General features: G+C 48.5%; 4 protein-coding genes across 4 annotated transcripts, besides 4 other annotated features; 1 reads left to right on the top strand and 3 right to left on the bottom strand.

Moving 5' to 3' along the window:
* Window positions 1-620: 620 nt before the first annotated feature.
* FPSE_08494 (uncharacterized protein) lies at window positions 621-3,639 on the bottom strand (the record flags this gene model as incomplete). Its single annotated transcript, XM_009261612.1, has 5 exons — window positions 621-1,840; window positions 1,893-2,429; window positions 2,480-3,029; window positions 3,080-3,486; window positions 3,591-3,639. The coding sequence occupies 5 exons, from the start codon at window positions 3,637-3,639 to the stop codon at window positions 621-623; spliced, it is 2,763 nt and encodes a 920-aa protein (XP_009259887.1).
* Window positions 3,640-5,243: 1,604 nt separating this feature from the next.
* On the top strand, window positions 5,244-6,055 carry FPSE_08495 (uncharacterized protein; the record flags this gene model as incomplete). Its single annotated transcript, XM_009261613.1, has 2 exons — window positions 5,244-5,567; window positions 5,639-6,055. The coding sequence occupies 2 exons, from the start codon at window positions 5,244-5,246 to the stop codon at window positions 6,053-6,055; spliced, it is 741 nt and encodes a 246-aa protein (XP_009259888.1).
* A 534-nt stretch (window positions 6,056-6,589) lies between these two features.
* On the bottom strand, window positions 6,590-7,111 carry FPSE_08496 (uncharacterized protein; the record flags this gene model as incomplete). Its single annotated transcript, XM_009261614.1, has 2 exons — window positions 6,590-6,936; window positions 7,003-7,111. The coding sequence occupies 2 exons, from the start codon at window positions 7,109-7,111 to the stop codon at window positions 6,590-6,592; spliced, it is 456 nt and encodes a 151-aa protein (XP_009259889.1).
* A 511-nt stretch (window positions 7,112-7,622) lies between these two features.
* Window positions 7,623-7,657: a microsatellite.
* An 800-nt stretch (window positions 7,658-8,457) lies between these two features.
* Window positions 8,458-8,478: a repeat region.
* A 659-nt stretch (window positions 8,479-9,137) lies between these two features.
* Window positions 9,138-9,168: a microsatellite.
* A 361-nt stretch (window positions 9,169-9,529) lies between these two features.
* Window positions 9,530-9,549: a microsatellite.
* A 687-nt stretch (window positions 9,550-10,236) lies between these two features.
* On the bottom strand, window positions 10,237-12,051 carry FPSE_08497 (uncharacterized protein; the record flags this gene model as incomplete). The annotated part of the gene is made up of 1 exon (XM_009261615.1): window positions 10,237-12,051. The coding sequence occupies one exon, from the start codon at window positions 12,049-12,051 to the stop codon at window positions 10,237-10,239; it is 1,815 nt and encodes a 604-aa protein (XP_009259890.1).
* Between the last annotated feature and the right edge of the window lie 2,261 nt (window positions 12,052-14,312).

Raw genomic sequence — 14,312 nt, 5'->3', positions numbered from 1 at the left:
CATGGGCCACCCGGGTTGAAAATGTTACCGTTCGCTACAGGGCAACGGCACGATGCATTAAGTAACGAACCATTAAGAAGAAGAACCCGAGGTTCGGCTAAATATAACCATAAACAAGCTCCCCGAGACAGTCCTAGCTAGCATAATAGCCCGGGATTTCTGGCGTACCAGGCTTCTTTGGATATGAAATAAGCATCGTCACGAGTGTATCACAGAAAAAAACGAACAGTTGACGCTGGTTTATTAGATGTTTAATGATCTATCGCCAGTCGCTTCCCTTCCGTGCCCATCACATTGTACTCCTTATTCGTGGTATCATTCCAAGTCAGACTTCCACCCCCTTTGTTGTTTTCTTCTAACCTCCTCTCTCCTTTAATAAAAAATCGGCCTATGAGGCGTTTCGGATCTATAAAAGAACAAAACTTTTTTTTTTGCGCAGAAACGAAAATAGCCAACTGCGCCTTTGGTGCACCCTGATGAGCATCAACCTAGCTGCCCTGGCTCGCTATAGGGCAAACTGATTCGTCGCGAATTCAATGAAAAATAAGCTTGAAAAGAAAAGAACACCGAGAGGAAGAAACAGACATTGCTCCGCGATTTTTTCTTCGCGTAACAATGCATTACAAAGACTCAGCCACCGCAGCCTGGAGGCCTTGCAACAAAGCTGCCTCTGCGGCGTTGTCGTGCATATGCTGGTCCATCTGCGTCGCCGGTGCCGGTGCGTGATTATGCGAATGCATGTCTGGTGTGGCGTTGGTAGAGGTAGGGGATGGATAACTGAGCTGAGTGTGTGGAACGGGCGCGTAGTGAGTGTGAGCATGATGCTGGGCCGCGGGTTGGGTAGTTGGTGTGTGTTGTGTCGGTGGAGAGTGATGCAGCTGGCCGACGGGCGTCGATGTGTGGGAACGCATTTGGGCAGCCGCCTGAGCGTGGACGGGAGAATGCATGGCATTATGATTTTGCTGGGGGACTTGCGACCGCGGTGTTTGAGGAGACATGGACATTTGAGAAGATTGCGGACGAGCTGCTTGATGAGGCGACTGCTGAGGCGGTGACATGATGCTTGGTCTGGACTGCGGCAGCGTCGATGGTGGATACCCGGATGAGGTAGCTGGGTTGTATGAGTGAGCAGTCGCTTGATTGTGCGCCTGACTCTGTTGTGAAGATGCAGCCTGGGCGGCGCTCGCAGCTTGAGCAGGCGTCATAACTCCCGAGCCGACAGCTGAGGTTGGGGTTCCCACTGCCCGTCCTTGCCCCTGCTGTGGGTTCTGCAGACCTCCAGCCAGGGTCATTATCCCGTTGAGCGTCGCACGCTGCTCTTCCGAACTCAGTCTCGCGCGTTCTTCGGCCTCTTTCCTGGCCGCCTGCGTGGGGGCGCGCGTTTTGAGCTCACCCGTAACTGCTTGGAGATAGTATGGCATCTCTGAGTTGGTCTTGAGGAAGAACAGCTTGAGATTTCGGGCCTTGTCCTTGAGTTGCACTTGTGTCCGATCTTTAAGTATATCTGATATTGTGCCGTTTTGTCCAAACAAGGTCAGTATTTGGCTCCAATGCGGTCCTTTAACCATATCCAAACCCGCCATGAGAGCCTTTTCTTCTTCTTGAGTCCAAGGGCGCCGTGTTGAGTGAAGGCCCTCTCTCCTGGTATGCGACGAATTTTTAGAGAGAGCCGCTTGTCGAGCTTTGTCATATAGTATAGCGCTAGGAAAGGTTTGGTTCGGCGGTAAGTTGTGACCCGGCTCGGGTGGTGGTGGTTGCGGCTCGGGCACGCTTTGTGTGTATGACGAGTAGTATGTATTGTGAGCCTGTTGCTGTTGGAGTTGGTTCAAGTATGTTTGTGCTGCGTTCTGGTGAGCCTATAATCTCTGAGAATCCCTGGCTTAGAAACTTACTAGTACTTTGTGGAACTGTAGGTTGGTATGGAGCGGGCGACAGTCCATGTAATGTGGTCTTGACATAGTTAGACGTACTCTCAGCCACCAGTGCCTCCAGTTCCTTGTAATCCGTTATCAAGTCCGGCTTTCCATTTGTCTGAGGTGTAGAAGAAGGCTCCTTTTCTGGAGTCTTGGTAGGCTCAGCTGTTGGCGCCGGTTCGATGGTTTCAGCGACGGCAGGCACTGGCTCAGGAATGGGTTCGGGGTTGGGTTCGGGATTAGGGTTGGCGGTCGTTGTAGCGTCCTCGGTCAAGCCAGCTAAGGCGTCCTGGACAAGGCCTGAAGTTGTCTTTTCGAAGAACGAGGAAAGATCTTCCATGTCGAGAGTTGGATCGCAGCTTGTGTCGCCCAAGAGATCAACGGCAGTTTCTTCGCTAGATCGCATAGGATGGCCTAGTCTTGACCCAAGATCCGACATCAACGCAAGGCGGGTCTTGACACACGTTGAAACCTGTCGCAGCAGATCGTCCACCTTGTATTTTTCTCGTAGAACCGCTGTAGCTTGTCAGTAAAATGCCCTTTCCTTTGAGGAGAATAATACCCACCAGACTCAGTTGACGTCTCGCCTTCAAGCGATGTCTTTCTTGATCGGATTGAAGTGATGAATTCGGTGTCAGCAGGTGTAAGATCGAACCCATTGTGAAGTCCGCGCAGCTTATCTTCCATCCCATTGATCAGAGCCTCTTCCAATACTTGCTCACTCGATTGTTCTGTTGTTTTTGAAACAAGCGCATCGATGGCCACTTGGGTCTTGAGAGAGAGGTATAGATCGAGTGCATCAGAACCAAGATCGGATACCTGGCCTCGGAAGATCGCGTGGAAATGTTGATGAGCTTCGCTGTATGAAGGCGCAGTTTGTAATAGCCAAATGCAGAATTGAGCAAGGTTCGCTAGATCGAGAATGGTGCGAGATTCGTGGTCTTGAAGGTCTGGCTCGTCTGCAGATAGAATGGGGCCCGAAGAATAGATCTGCTTGATTTGCGCAAAAGATGATTGGAGGTCGTGAAAAGACTTGGCGTGTTGCGAATCGGCGTCTTGGATCGGTTTGATGGAATCGTCGAAGGATTGCGAGAACAACAAAAGAACGGAAAGTGCCTATCCCACCTATGTAAGCGCTGCGGCATCTCTACGGTCGCGCGACCTACCATATTGCCCAGCGCATGTCGACTGGCTTTGCGCAAGTACTTTTGAGGATCGGAAAAGAAGGTGACCGAGGGTGAAGATGGCGGAGGAGGCGGTGGAAGGTGGTGATCGGGAATGCCATCAATGTCCATCTGGTCGGTCGTGGGGTCGAACATAAAGTCATTGGCGTTGTTGAGCGCATTGTGCACGAGAAGCGCAAGACCATCTTCTAGTGACTCTTCGGCTCCTTGGTCGAGTTCGAGCGTGTTTTGTTGGACAGGTTCGGTTTCAGACTTGACTCGCTTGTTCGGATCGTCGTCGTTAGAATGGTCTTCAAAGGGCCGCTTGGTCGCGGCTTGCATGATGGATTCAAGGTCAAGATCAAGACCCTCGAGGATGTCAGCCTCATGGCTGGGCTCTTGCTTGATCCCTACGGTCACGGCAGTCAGCATTGCATGTTTGGCTTGGCTTTAGTTTGGCAAAGCAAAAGATTGTCCCGTCCAAGTCTAGCATGGCAGGAAGCTTTCTACGCACCCGTCGGGGACATGGCCGCGCTGAGCTCAGGCTGGGCAGGCTCAGCCATCATGACGGCTTTATTAAAGCATAAGCAATGGAAGCAAAGCCTGGGGGCAGTTCAATCGTGTAGTAGCACGTCAGCTCGTGGCGTGGTGCTGTTCGGCGCGGCGGCGTAGTCGTTGAGGCGGCGGTTGATGGTTGTATCTTGGAAAGATTTTGCCCTCAGAAACGGCCCTCTTCTATCGATACACAGAAGAAAATTGGGTCGGTAGAAATCGATCAAGTCTCTTCAAAACAGAGCGAGGTTGAATAGGACAAGTGTCGGGAGCCGAGTCGAGTTTGATGGTGATGGTTTATTTCGCCGAGTCTCCGAGAGCTTATTCGTGTATTTTTCTTTTCTTTTCAGTTATTTTTTCTTTCTTGGGAAGCTACCTTGAAGCCAGGCCAGTACTTTTATCGATCCAAGGCTTGATCTTTATCGCGGGGGACCGGTGATTATCTGGACCGACTTGATGCAATGGCTGGGGATTGGCATATGAGAACTAGTTGTTTGTTTTGATTGGTGAAGAAGTCGGAGTGGAGTGGTTAGTACTCTTTTTGGAAGGAAAAAGCCTTGACAGAATTTGACAGCGAATCACGGCTTCTCTTTTCATCAGAAAAAAAACTTGGCATTTTGAGCACTCATTAAACAATCATACTTAACTTTATAGAAGGTCTAACACAATAGGAAAAATACTTGACTATTTCTAATTAAGAGTATACTCTACATTTTACAGCTGTATATATATTCAGACTGGGGCTGAGTGGGTTGCAGTGCATAATTAATGAATAAACCTACCTAACTTTATTGTAGCCACTCATCGTCTTATACAATAAGGAGGATATGACATGAAAAGCCATTGTCTTGTTTTGCTAGAAAGGACCCTGCTTTGCTCACAAGGGCGCCAAATTTGAATAAGTTTATCACAAGAAAACCTTCTTCGCTTGATTTCCACAAGTCGCAACAAAAGAGAATAAATAATACAGGCAAATTCAGTGGCGGCATGGCTTGGCAATGTTGTTCGCGACTAGCTGTACGAGAATCTGCTCCTGGTTCTTCCTAGCTAAGGCTCAAACTACTATGAGTACTTACTACTGGTTCATGCCATATATTCGTCGGCTGTTCTGTCAAATGGTACTCGGTCCGAAGCTACAATTCAGCCAGAATGAGGGGGCTCTTATTCTAGTCGTCTGATGATGTGAATTGTTGTTGGACTGATCAGTTTCATGTTCATGTCTTGCATGTCACAAATTACCCAGGTTAGTACCCAATTGTGATGTCAGTATAATGGATGGCATTGCTAACTTATAAGCCCATTTGCTTGCTTACTACAGCAAGAGACCCGCTTACATGAGTCTGCACTCTTTACTGATCACAACGCTTAGATTGTTCGTTTCGTTATCTGACTTACGTCGGGTCAAGAGTCCAAGTTGGAAGCCAGCGCTGCCGAAAGATTGTCTACATTATGGAAGGAGCCTTCTACGTAGATGTACCTGTAAAGATGATTCACTTACACAAGTCGCAATACATCAACCTCCCATCATCACCATCATTCATCACATAATGAAAAATAACCTTGTCCTATGTATCCTAGAGCCCATCTCCCTCAATCTTTATACCCAACGCTCCTAATGGTTGACAGAAACCAGTGCCAAACACACACCCGAACTCCATGGGGCACATCGGAACATCGCCTCGACCACAGGATTCGATATGCCTTGATGGTAGCCTTTTCCATCTTCTTCATCGTCGTGGTCATAGTCGCCGTGATAGTCGTGTTTGAGACCACAAACGATCACTCGTCCGAAAACCTGACAAACCTCGCCTCGGCGCAAGGGCAGGTTTTGATCAAGACGACTCATGACAACAATGTGAACAAAGAAGTAGAACCTTACCACCCGCCCTCTCAGGTTTGTGGTGCCCAGCTTCAAGATTGCCAAGCTTTCTCTCAGCCGGTACGTTTCATCTTCGTCCTCAAACACAAGCTTCGAGGCTAGCAGAGAGAGAGACTGACTATCTAGTTTAGGACATATATTGCCCGCCGCTAACAGTATGCCACCACACAAAGACGCGTATCTCGCCCTCGGGTATTTACTGCTGCGCTCAGAGTGACGAATGCATCGTCGACGAGGAGCACCCCGCAGCGTGCGCGGTTAATACGACGCAGTGTGGCAGAGACCTCGGTGGAGGATGCTGTCCAGATGGCACAATGTGTGCTCCAGATGGCTGTCTCAGCATACAGACATCATTGCGCAAGCACTCTATGCCAAGAGCGATGATCACCGGGTTGTTTCACGGCGATAAGACCAGCGATGCGATCCATACAGGGATCAAGTTTGGAGAAGTCGGGGTGGTCAAGTCAAGTGCGTGTCATGCATTCCTCGGTCCAAGCTTGTTTGTCATGCCCATTGCTGTTATCATGACTTGGGCCACAGTGAGATGAAATGGTCAGATTAAGTTAATCAAGAATGTATTATCGATATTGTCTGCAATGAGAATTGGCCTCAGCCTTCAAACTCTATTATCCAAAAGTAATCAAGAACTATGCAGCTCCTTACTTGATTTGTACCTTATCCATGTCTATGAGTACCTATGTTCCCTGAGTATATTCCGACCATTGATGCATTGTTCGTCCCATCCCATATGCCAAACACGTCATTACGTAGCCATCATTATTTATCAAACCGTAATCGTTCATCGATCCATGCATCCATGCCCACCCGAATGCAGATGCAGCACAGCTGCGAGCTTCTTCCCCACCAAGGAACGGTTTTCTCCAAAAACCCATGAACCAGCATCCCCTTAGAGAAGTAGAAAGTAAAGTGTGTATGTACCGATGCAAAAGCAAATAAAAGGCCGACCCAGATAAAACGCCAAATCCGGTAGGGGTATCATAAAAGGTTGCGCGCGAAAAAGAGTAGCAGAAAGGATCGTGTCGTAGAACCGTCAAGTCGAAGAGTTCCTGGCCTCAATTCGTTCACATCCACACGGCGAAAAAGAGCATGACGAGAACAAGGGCGATGCTGGTATAAGCAACATGCTTGCGCCCTGAGGCTGCGCTGCCTTTTTCGCCGGTGACGCTTCTTGAGAAAACAGAGGTGGTGCCGTTGTTGATGTAGTCGAGGACGTCGTTAGATGAGGACGCCAGACCGAAGAGGAAACTCATGCCGCCGTTGGCAAAGGCTTTAACATTGACGGATGCTGTCTGGACGATGGATGCTTTTGCGCTGTGGCCGTGCATTTGCGATAGGGCGGCTTGTCGAACGCGGACGCGGTCTTGGGTATGGACGGCTTGGTCGCGACAGGGTAATTGGGATGCAACACCTTGTAATTGTAAGTACTTGAATGGTCCCTTTGTGATTTAAATAGGAAACATGTGTCAAAACTTACCATGTGTTGCGAATTGAGATGTGGGCGCTCTGTTACCAGACATGTGCACTTCAGCAGCAATTGCCAAAGACATGAATGCGCAGAGCAAGAAAAGTAGTGGCGAGCGCATCTTGATGGAGAACAAACTCAAATGTTTCTCTTCCTTCCAGAAAACTGGCCGATGGCGTTGTATAATAGCAAATCCGATAAGAGAGTTTTCCCCTTCTCAAAGTCTCGTCGCAAACGATTGGTCGACGCAGCCAACGATTAACTTTGTTTCTCTTGGAAGTATTTTCCTTTCCTCCCAAATCGGTTCGATCCTTTCGATGGATACCAAAAAAAATAGAGAAGCGACCGAATTTTGGGAATGAGAGAGTGAAAACCGGAAAGAAAAGAGGGTTGTAGAGTTGTAGTTAAGCTTAAGCGGTGCTTGTTGTTTCTCGTCCTTGTCGACTTTTAGGCTCAGGTAGAGGCAGCCTCGTTTCGTTTGTACCACACCCCTCTCCAACAAAGAACCCAAGCTGAGGGAAGAAAAAGGGAAAAGCCGTAAATAGCACGCCAAAAAGACGACGATTGGCGTAGTGCGAGTACAAGTTTGCAGTAGCGGCCCGGTCGGCCACGCGTCAAGTATGCTTCCTGTGGTGGGTGTGCTTGTTTGTGTGTGTGTGTGTGTGTGATCTCAATCGTGGGGGGTTGTTTGGCTTGATTTCTTGCTGTAGCTGATAAGAGAAGCAGAGTGAGTGAATGCAGGTCGATCAAGGTTGACGAGCAAAGTGAGATGGATGAGATGGAGATGGATTTCGATTGACGGGGGATGGTCTAGGTTGTTTATTTCTTTTCAAGACATGGATGTTGGTAACAGAAAGCTCAAAGCTTTATTACTCCTGTTCATCAAATCGACATGACCTTGCCTTGTCTTGCCTTGTCCCTTCCCTTGAGCTCATTATCGAAACCCCCTGCAAGCCCATCCGAGTCGATCCTGCTAGTGCCCACCTTTTTTCTTCCCTTCCCTAAACATACTATACCTCGATGGATCTAATTCCTTGATTCGGGGGATACATTCAGTATGTACCAGTACAAAACTGCATCTGCATCCACTGGAAATGCGCTGCACCCGCTGCGCTGCATTGCAGCATCTCTAGCTCAAGTGGAGAATACAATGGACAAGCTGGTGGGTCACAGAAACCAGGGACGCGAAGATGGCCAGACATAAATATTGAGACACTCTCGGACTACATACCCACGTAAATTGGTCTAGTATTTCCATCAATCACTCAATCAGTACTGGTTTTTATGTAACCCACCTGGCAAGGCAAGTTTCTTCGGAAGGCTCTTGTTCTCTTCTGCTTCTGCCTCGCCCTTGGTTAGGTCTTCCCGATAAATCAGCACTCACCGATTGGCTACTGGCCCAAAAGCCCCTTCGAAAACCGCTTTGGTGTGAGGGAGAAACCTGTAAACTTTGCTCTTGCCACCCCCTAAAAAAATAAAAATAAAAAAGTCAAAGGTCTTTTCCGTCGGGGAAGCGCAGAGTAGAGCAGAGACAGAGCTTTGCTAGTTGGATCGTGTTGAGCTCCGTTCCCCTCTTCGTCTTCTCAAGCTTGAACAGCTTCTGCTTCTGCTTCTCCTTCTGTCTCTGTTTCTGCGGATAGCCTTGCATGGGCTGTGACTACAAAGAGCTTACAATTTACAGGGGCACAAGCAGGGCAGGGGTTACTCTACTCCAATGCAACGCTGAGTTGCATTGGATGCGTATTGACGACACACTCAATGTTCGGGCATTTCTCCATCTGTCTTACATCTGTTGTCCTTTATCGTGACATGCGTTCAATCCATCGCGATCTAGAATAAGGCAGCTTCTAGTTCTGGTCTCCTTTCTGAAAGCCTCGTCGGTTGACTCATGCTGAGACACAATCAAGCCCGTCTAGCTGGCACTAGACCTTGCCACAGCGCCCCTGAACGGGTTTCCGGGCGATAGGTACACAGGTAACCAGTTCTACGGACCGACAGTCTACTATCCAGTAAACTGTCTGGTACTGACTGTTCTAACGAGAAGCCAAGGATGGGGTCCAGAGTATAGTAAGACATAAACAAAACCCCTCATCGTCTTTTCTTGTTTCTCTAGGTTGTGGATTCCACGTCTCCGCGATAACCGCACGTTCTTCTTCTTCTTCTTCTTCTTCTTCTCCTCTATCCAAGGTTTTTCATTTCTCCTCTTTCTCCTCTCCTGAACGTGTATTTCCTCCTTCTTCTCCTCTTCCATCTGGACCACGGTCTTTTCCCCCACATTCCCGGGTACCCATGACGTACGCTCCTCGAAAAAACTTTGGCGAGTTCCACTATTGCGCCGATTCGTCGAGAATATCCAGGGAACCTTTCTCTTCTGCGCGGCTACCTTGCAATGTACAATACACTGAGTGACTTGACTAATGCATCGGGGGAAAAGGAAAAAACAGAGTTGTATAATGTTGATCTTCATCTGTATCTGGTAATGTGCCAGAACAGTGCAGTGCGCGGCTTGCATCATTTGTCTTGGCATCTCTAACGTCAGTTCTTCTTCTTCTTCTTCTTTTGATGACTCCTCAGGGACCTATCCATGTCTTGAAACGGCCTTGCATGATCCCTTAACTCGGTAGGGCCCGAAACAATTAATTGTGCCTTATAATGTATGAGTAAGAGTTTGAACGAGTGGTATTATTACAATCATCAGAGCATCATGCACAAGTCTATAACAGGGCTGCATCCCCTTAACGTTGTGACGCTGGTAATTAGCTGTTATTTCCTATTAGTCAGATCGTAAAGACATTCTACCCATGTTTCATACTCCCGGTTGCTAGTGCCTCAAACACTCGTCCAACCAACATGAGGCAATTGATTAGGCACATGTGCACATATACCAGTAAATGATGCTGTAAGCGGAATTGAGACTGAAGTTGAACTTGAGATTTTACTCATTCAATCATGAATCGTACATAATTCCACAGATCCCACCAATATACCGTGAAGCACCAAATCCCGTCCAAAGCCGATTGTAACTAACTTTTACTTTTCATATCCTGTCCCTGTCCCTGTTTCAGCAAGTAAAACTATTCAAGTCTAAGCACGCCAGCCCCTGCCTCAAAAAGATGAACTCAATTCGCGTACGGCTTATGCGTACAATGTAACCAACATCCGTAGGTCCTAATAAACTATTGTGTTTCGCGTCTGATCCTAATAAAAAGCTGCACCCCACTCGCTCATCGCAATTGCTCATCCTTCTCATGCAGTGTGGCTGTCCCATTGACCTGCCGAGTATTGCGACACTCCTGCGTATTGTGAATATGCCACGTTGCGTGGCCATGAGTTTTGGGTTCGTACTTGGTGCAGGCCGACTGATCCTACTTGATGGATTGCTTCCATGTCGGTTTCGCTACTACCTGTCGTGCGGCTCACTTGCGAATATCCCCCGCTGCTGCCATTTCGGCTGTGTTGATAAGTCCTTGGTGTTCCGTACGTAGTGTTCGACCCGCCTGGTAGGCTGCCCACGGTGCCATCACCCATGGGATGAATCTGTAATCCGCCAAATGACGCTTCGAGATCCTGCGAATATTGGTGTACACAGTGTGGTTCCGAAATGTTGCAAATATCGGTTAAAATCTGATAGACACGTTGCTGTACTTCGATGGCGGGTGGCCGATCATATGGGTTCATCGCCAACATGCCCGTCACAACATGTAGCATAGGGTGAACACCTTTGAGGATGTTTGCACCATCCTTGGTAGATGTTGACTTTCGAGTCGCGTCTTTCGCAAGACCCGACATCCATAGTTCAACCTGTCCAAGGTTCTTGTGAAAAGATGTATCCAGCACTGCGCCGCCACGACCAGCTGTCTTATGTTTAGCTGATCGAAAGCCCGCAAATTTGCTTGATGTTCGTTTGACTAAATATGATAGCAATTCCAGTATGATGCAGCCAACTGAGAATATGTCGGCTTGTTGGCCGCTATACTGAGGACTTGGGGCGATGAACATGGTATTTGGTGAGCCGTTCGGGTCGTATGTCTGTATCATTCCGAAATGGCCCTCATCCGACGACGGGTATCTGTGTGACGGGCTTGTCGCCCCGGCAGGTCGAGACCACAGTTCTGGCGCTGCATAGTCGTACCGTTCGCGATCGAATGACGATTTATCAGTGTGAAGAATCACGTTATCAGGTGTAAGTCGAGTTGAATCGGAATAGAAAACGTGATTTTGGTTGGTGAAGAAGATGGTTGAGGGTTTGATGTATCCATGGGACTGATTCTTGCTATGAAAGTCGCAGAGCGTGTCGACGAGACAAAGGATCCAATTCATGATGAGCTCTCTTCGGCGAGCTTTAGCGAGATTCTTGAATTGTGAAGGTGTTGTCGCTAGAAACGACTTGAGGGTGAAGTCGCTCGACGGCGTGAAGAGAACGTATCCACATCCGTGTTGTGTATAAGACGCCCAGTAAGAGATCATGTGTTCGTTCTGCAGGCCTTTGATTCCGTGTACCGCATCAAGAAAGTCCTGCATCGGAACAGCCCCGGGCCCGTTTCCAAGCACATATCGTCGCCGACAAAAGGTTTCCCCTGGAATGTTAGGGAGTCTGACCTTGTCATGCCCGTTTGACTTGTGCGTGGGTAGCGAAGGTTTTTCAACGACGTCTAGTGGCACTACCTCATTGTCCTTATATGTTACATGGTTCCCACGTTGCAGAGACTTCAAAAGGAAGTGAAACTGGCGCTGGTAGAACTTCTTCTCTACCTTTTCGTCACGGGTGGCGGTCAACAGCAATCGGTCCACATCTTCGAGGGCAATTGGGAGCTCAGCATCATCCCAACCATCGTCGACAACACCAAAGATCTGGTCAGGAACACCGAGGTCGACGAGGATGAGAAACAGGCGAGGCGCATCATTCCGGATACTTTCCCAGTATGTGCGCTCAGTTAGATCCTCTCCACCAAAGGCAACAGGGCGATCTAGGCGCTCAACCTCGTCAGGAAGAAGCTGACTGACGACATATGACCGAGTGACGGTGGCTTCGATGCGGGAATCAACCCACCACTGCCCCATTGTCAATTCGGCTCACTTGATTTCAGATGATGAATAGAAGAAAGCCCCTTTCGGTGCGGCGGTCGTAGTTTAGACCTGCATCTGTAGTCGTGAGGACAGAGCTTGGGCGCAGGATTATATGTAGACAAGGTCGAAGCTACTCTAAGACACGGCCAGGCGTGTGTCTCAGTGACCAAAGCTCAAGTAGAGCCAAGTTGGCTGGAGTTAAGTTGAGTTCAAGTCTTAGGTTGCAATGTCCACGGACGGGAAGTCAAAGGGTTTAGCGAGACAGTTGACAGCTCGGGAACAGGGGACATGAGTAGTTTCATATGATTTAGTTCAGTTCAATGCAGTGTATGTGGGAAGGAGGAGGATGGATGTCCAAGGATCAGGGCTCGGTTCATGATTCGTGGCATGGCATGGCTAGACTAGGTCCAGAACAAAACTGACAGGATTGGAGGAGGTAGAAGAAGTTACGGGCTGAGGGCGAAGGCAGAAGTAGAGTTGTGATGATAAATGCAGTTGCAGTAGAAAGCGAATAAAGTAAGGTAGAGTAGCAGTAAAAAAGGGCGTGGAAACCCCCAAGAACGCTTATCTCTGCAGCAAAGTGGGATTGTCGGCTCGTGGCTGCGGCTGGTGCAGGATGTGATGGCAGCGTGATTGGTGGGGAGGGGTCTTGGAGGACGGGCGCAGATAAGGCCTGCCGCTTGCTCGGGCTCTGTTCGATCGACTTGAGATGAATTCGACTTGGCTTTTTGGGTGTCGTGAAAACGAGAGTATAAGTGGCTGTATTGTTTGCGTCGTTTCTCGTCGTATGATTCGAGCTGATTCGATTGATGAATTATCAATCAGTTCGTGAGCACTCTGGACTCTGACCTGTTGGTACTACAATCGGTCCAATAGCGGGCGTAAAGGCATCAGCGGGCGTATGAATGGATTGCAACGGGTCATCGGTACCGAGGCCGGCCTCGATTCATAATTTATCGTGCAGTAAAAGAAGAGGGTCGCTTATGTTTAAATGTCGCGTGCTCATGTTGCATCGATTCAACGGTATTCTCAGTTCTTCTATGTATTGCAGCAAGTCAGTAACGTCTTTAATATGCTACCTGTGTGGTTGATGATGGATTGTAAGCTCACGACAGAGTGCATTTTTGAGAAAGTGACCCCGGGCCCTCGCTTAGACTCAAAGCGGTGTCATTGTCGGTCAATAACAATTCAGGCAGATGTTTTTGGATGTTGGCGGTTCACAAATTCTTTTATTCATTGCAGCTCAGCGGGCGTAGGAAGCTCGCGAGAGGGTAACAGTGAGTTACATGACGTTCTGCCTGGGGTCGGGTCAGTCGGGTCGCTGTTTCCCCGCCAAACAAGGGGTCCAGAACCCCACCTTCCCCATCGCAGCTTCCAACCATGAGCTGTCTTGAGGTTCTAGCTTGGGTAGCCGACGAACTCTCATCAGAAACAGTAAATTTACGCTTAGCTTAGGTTTTTGGAGAATTGGAACCAGTCAAACTTTCCAGACTCTCGGGTCATTCTATGAAACCTCAGGCGGTTCGACATGTCAGGCTTGCCAGCTCACCGAACAACGGGCGTAATGCCAACGCTTTCACCTGACTGTGGCAATGAACCCCCCCCAGACTCTGAGACATTCATTACAGCGTCGTGCCTTTATAAGTCGAGGCTACAAACATGTGTCCTGGTGTAACCAATGCCTTGCAGGCTCGTTCATCCTTCCAATCCATTGCTGGCAAAGCTGAGCGACAGGCCACGGCCAACAGACATTTGATTATGAGATAACGCCCGCAGAGCTGCACACATATCCTATTCCATCCTTCTGACCCTTGGAGACTTTCCACTCCTAGTCATATTCCTGTCCAGTCAGGTAGAGCATGCGAACGCCGAACTATGCAGCCTATTGTATGGTTATCCTTTCACACATGATGCATTTGTGACCCAGGACATGTTTTCTCGGGTAACACAACTGAACAGCTGCACAAGACATGTCAGACTTATTTATGCGCCAATGAAACGATCAGATACGTCGTATTTGCACCACGACATTACATGCGTCCCTAGGAGGTGAAGAGAGTATGGCCGAGGCTCTTTTGCGGAACCTACATCTGGACAGACCGAGTTTCTTGTCATCCCCGGAGTGTCCAGTCATTTGTATTATACGCGAAGGAACTCTTGTAATTATTACTGTTGACTTTGTATTAATGCTCCAATGAGCACATACCATCTACTGTCGCATTATCGTTTCTATTTTATTTCACGTCTTTCCACTT

Source organism: Fusarium pseudograminearum, chromosome 1, assembly GCF_000303195.2.
Source record: "Fusarium pseudograminearum CS3096 chromosome 1, whole genome shotgun sequence".
NCBI classification, from domain to species: Eukaryota; Fungi; Ascomycota; class Sordariomycetes; order Hypocreales; family Nectriaceae; genus Fusarium; species Fusarium pseudograminearum.
Note: the sequence above shows the minus strand (reverse complement) of the source record. Positions and strands in the feature narration are given on the sequence as shown.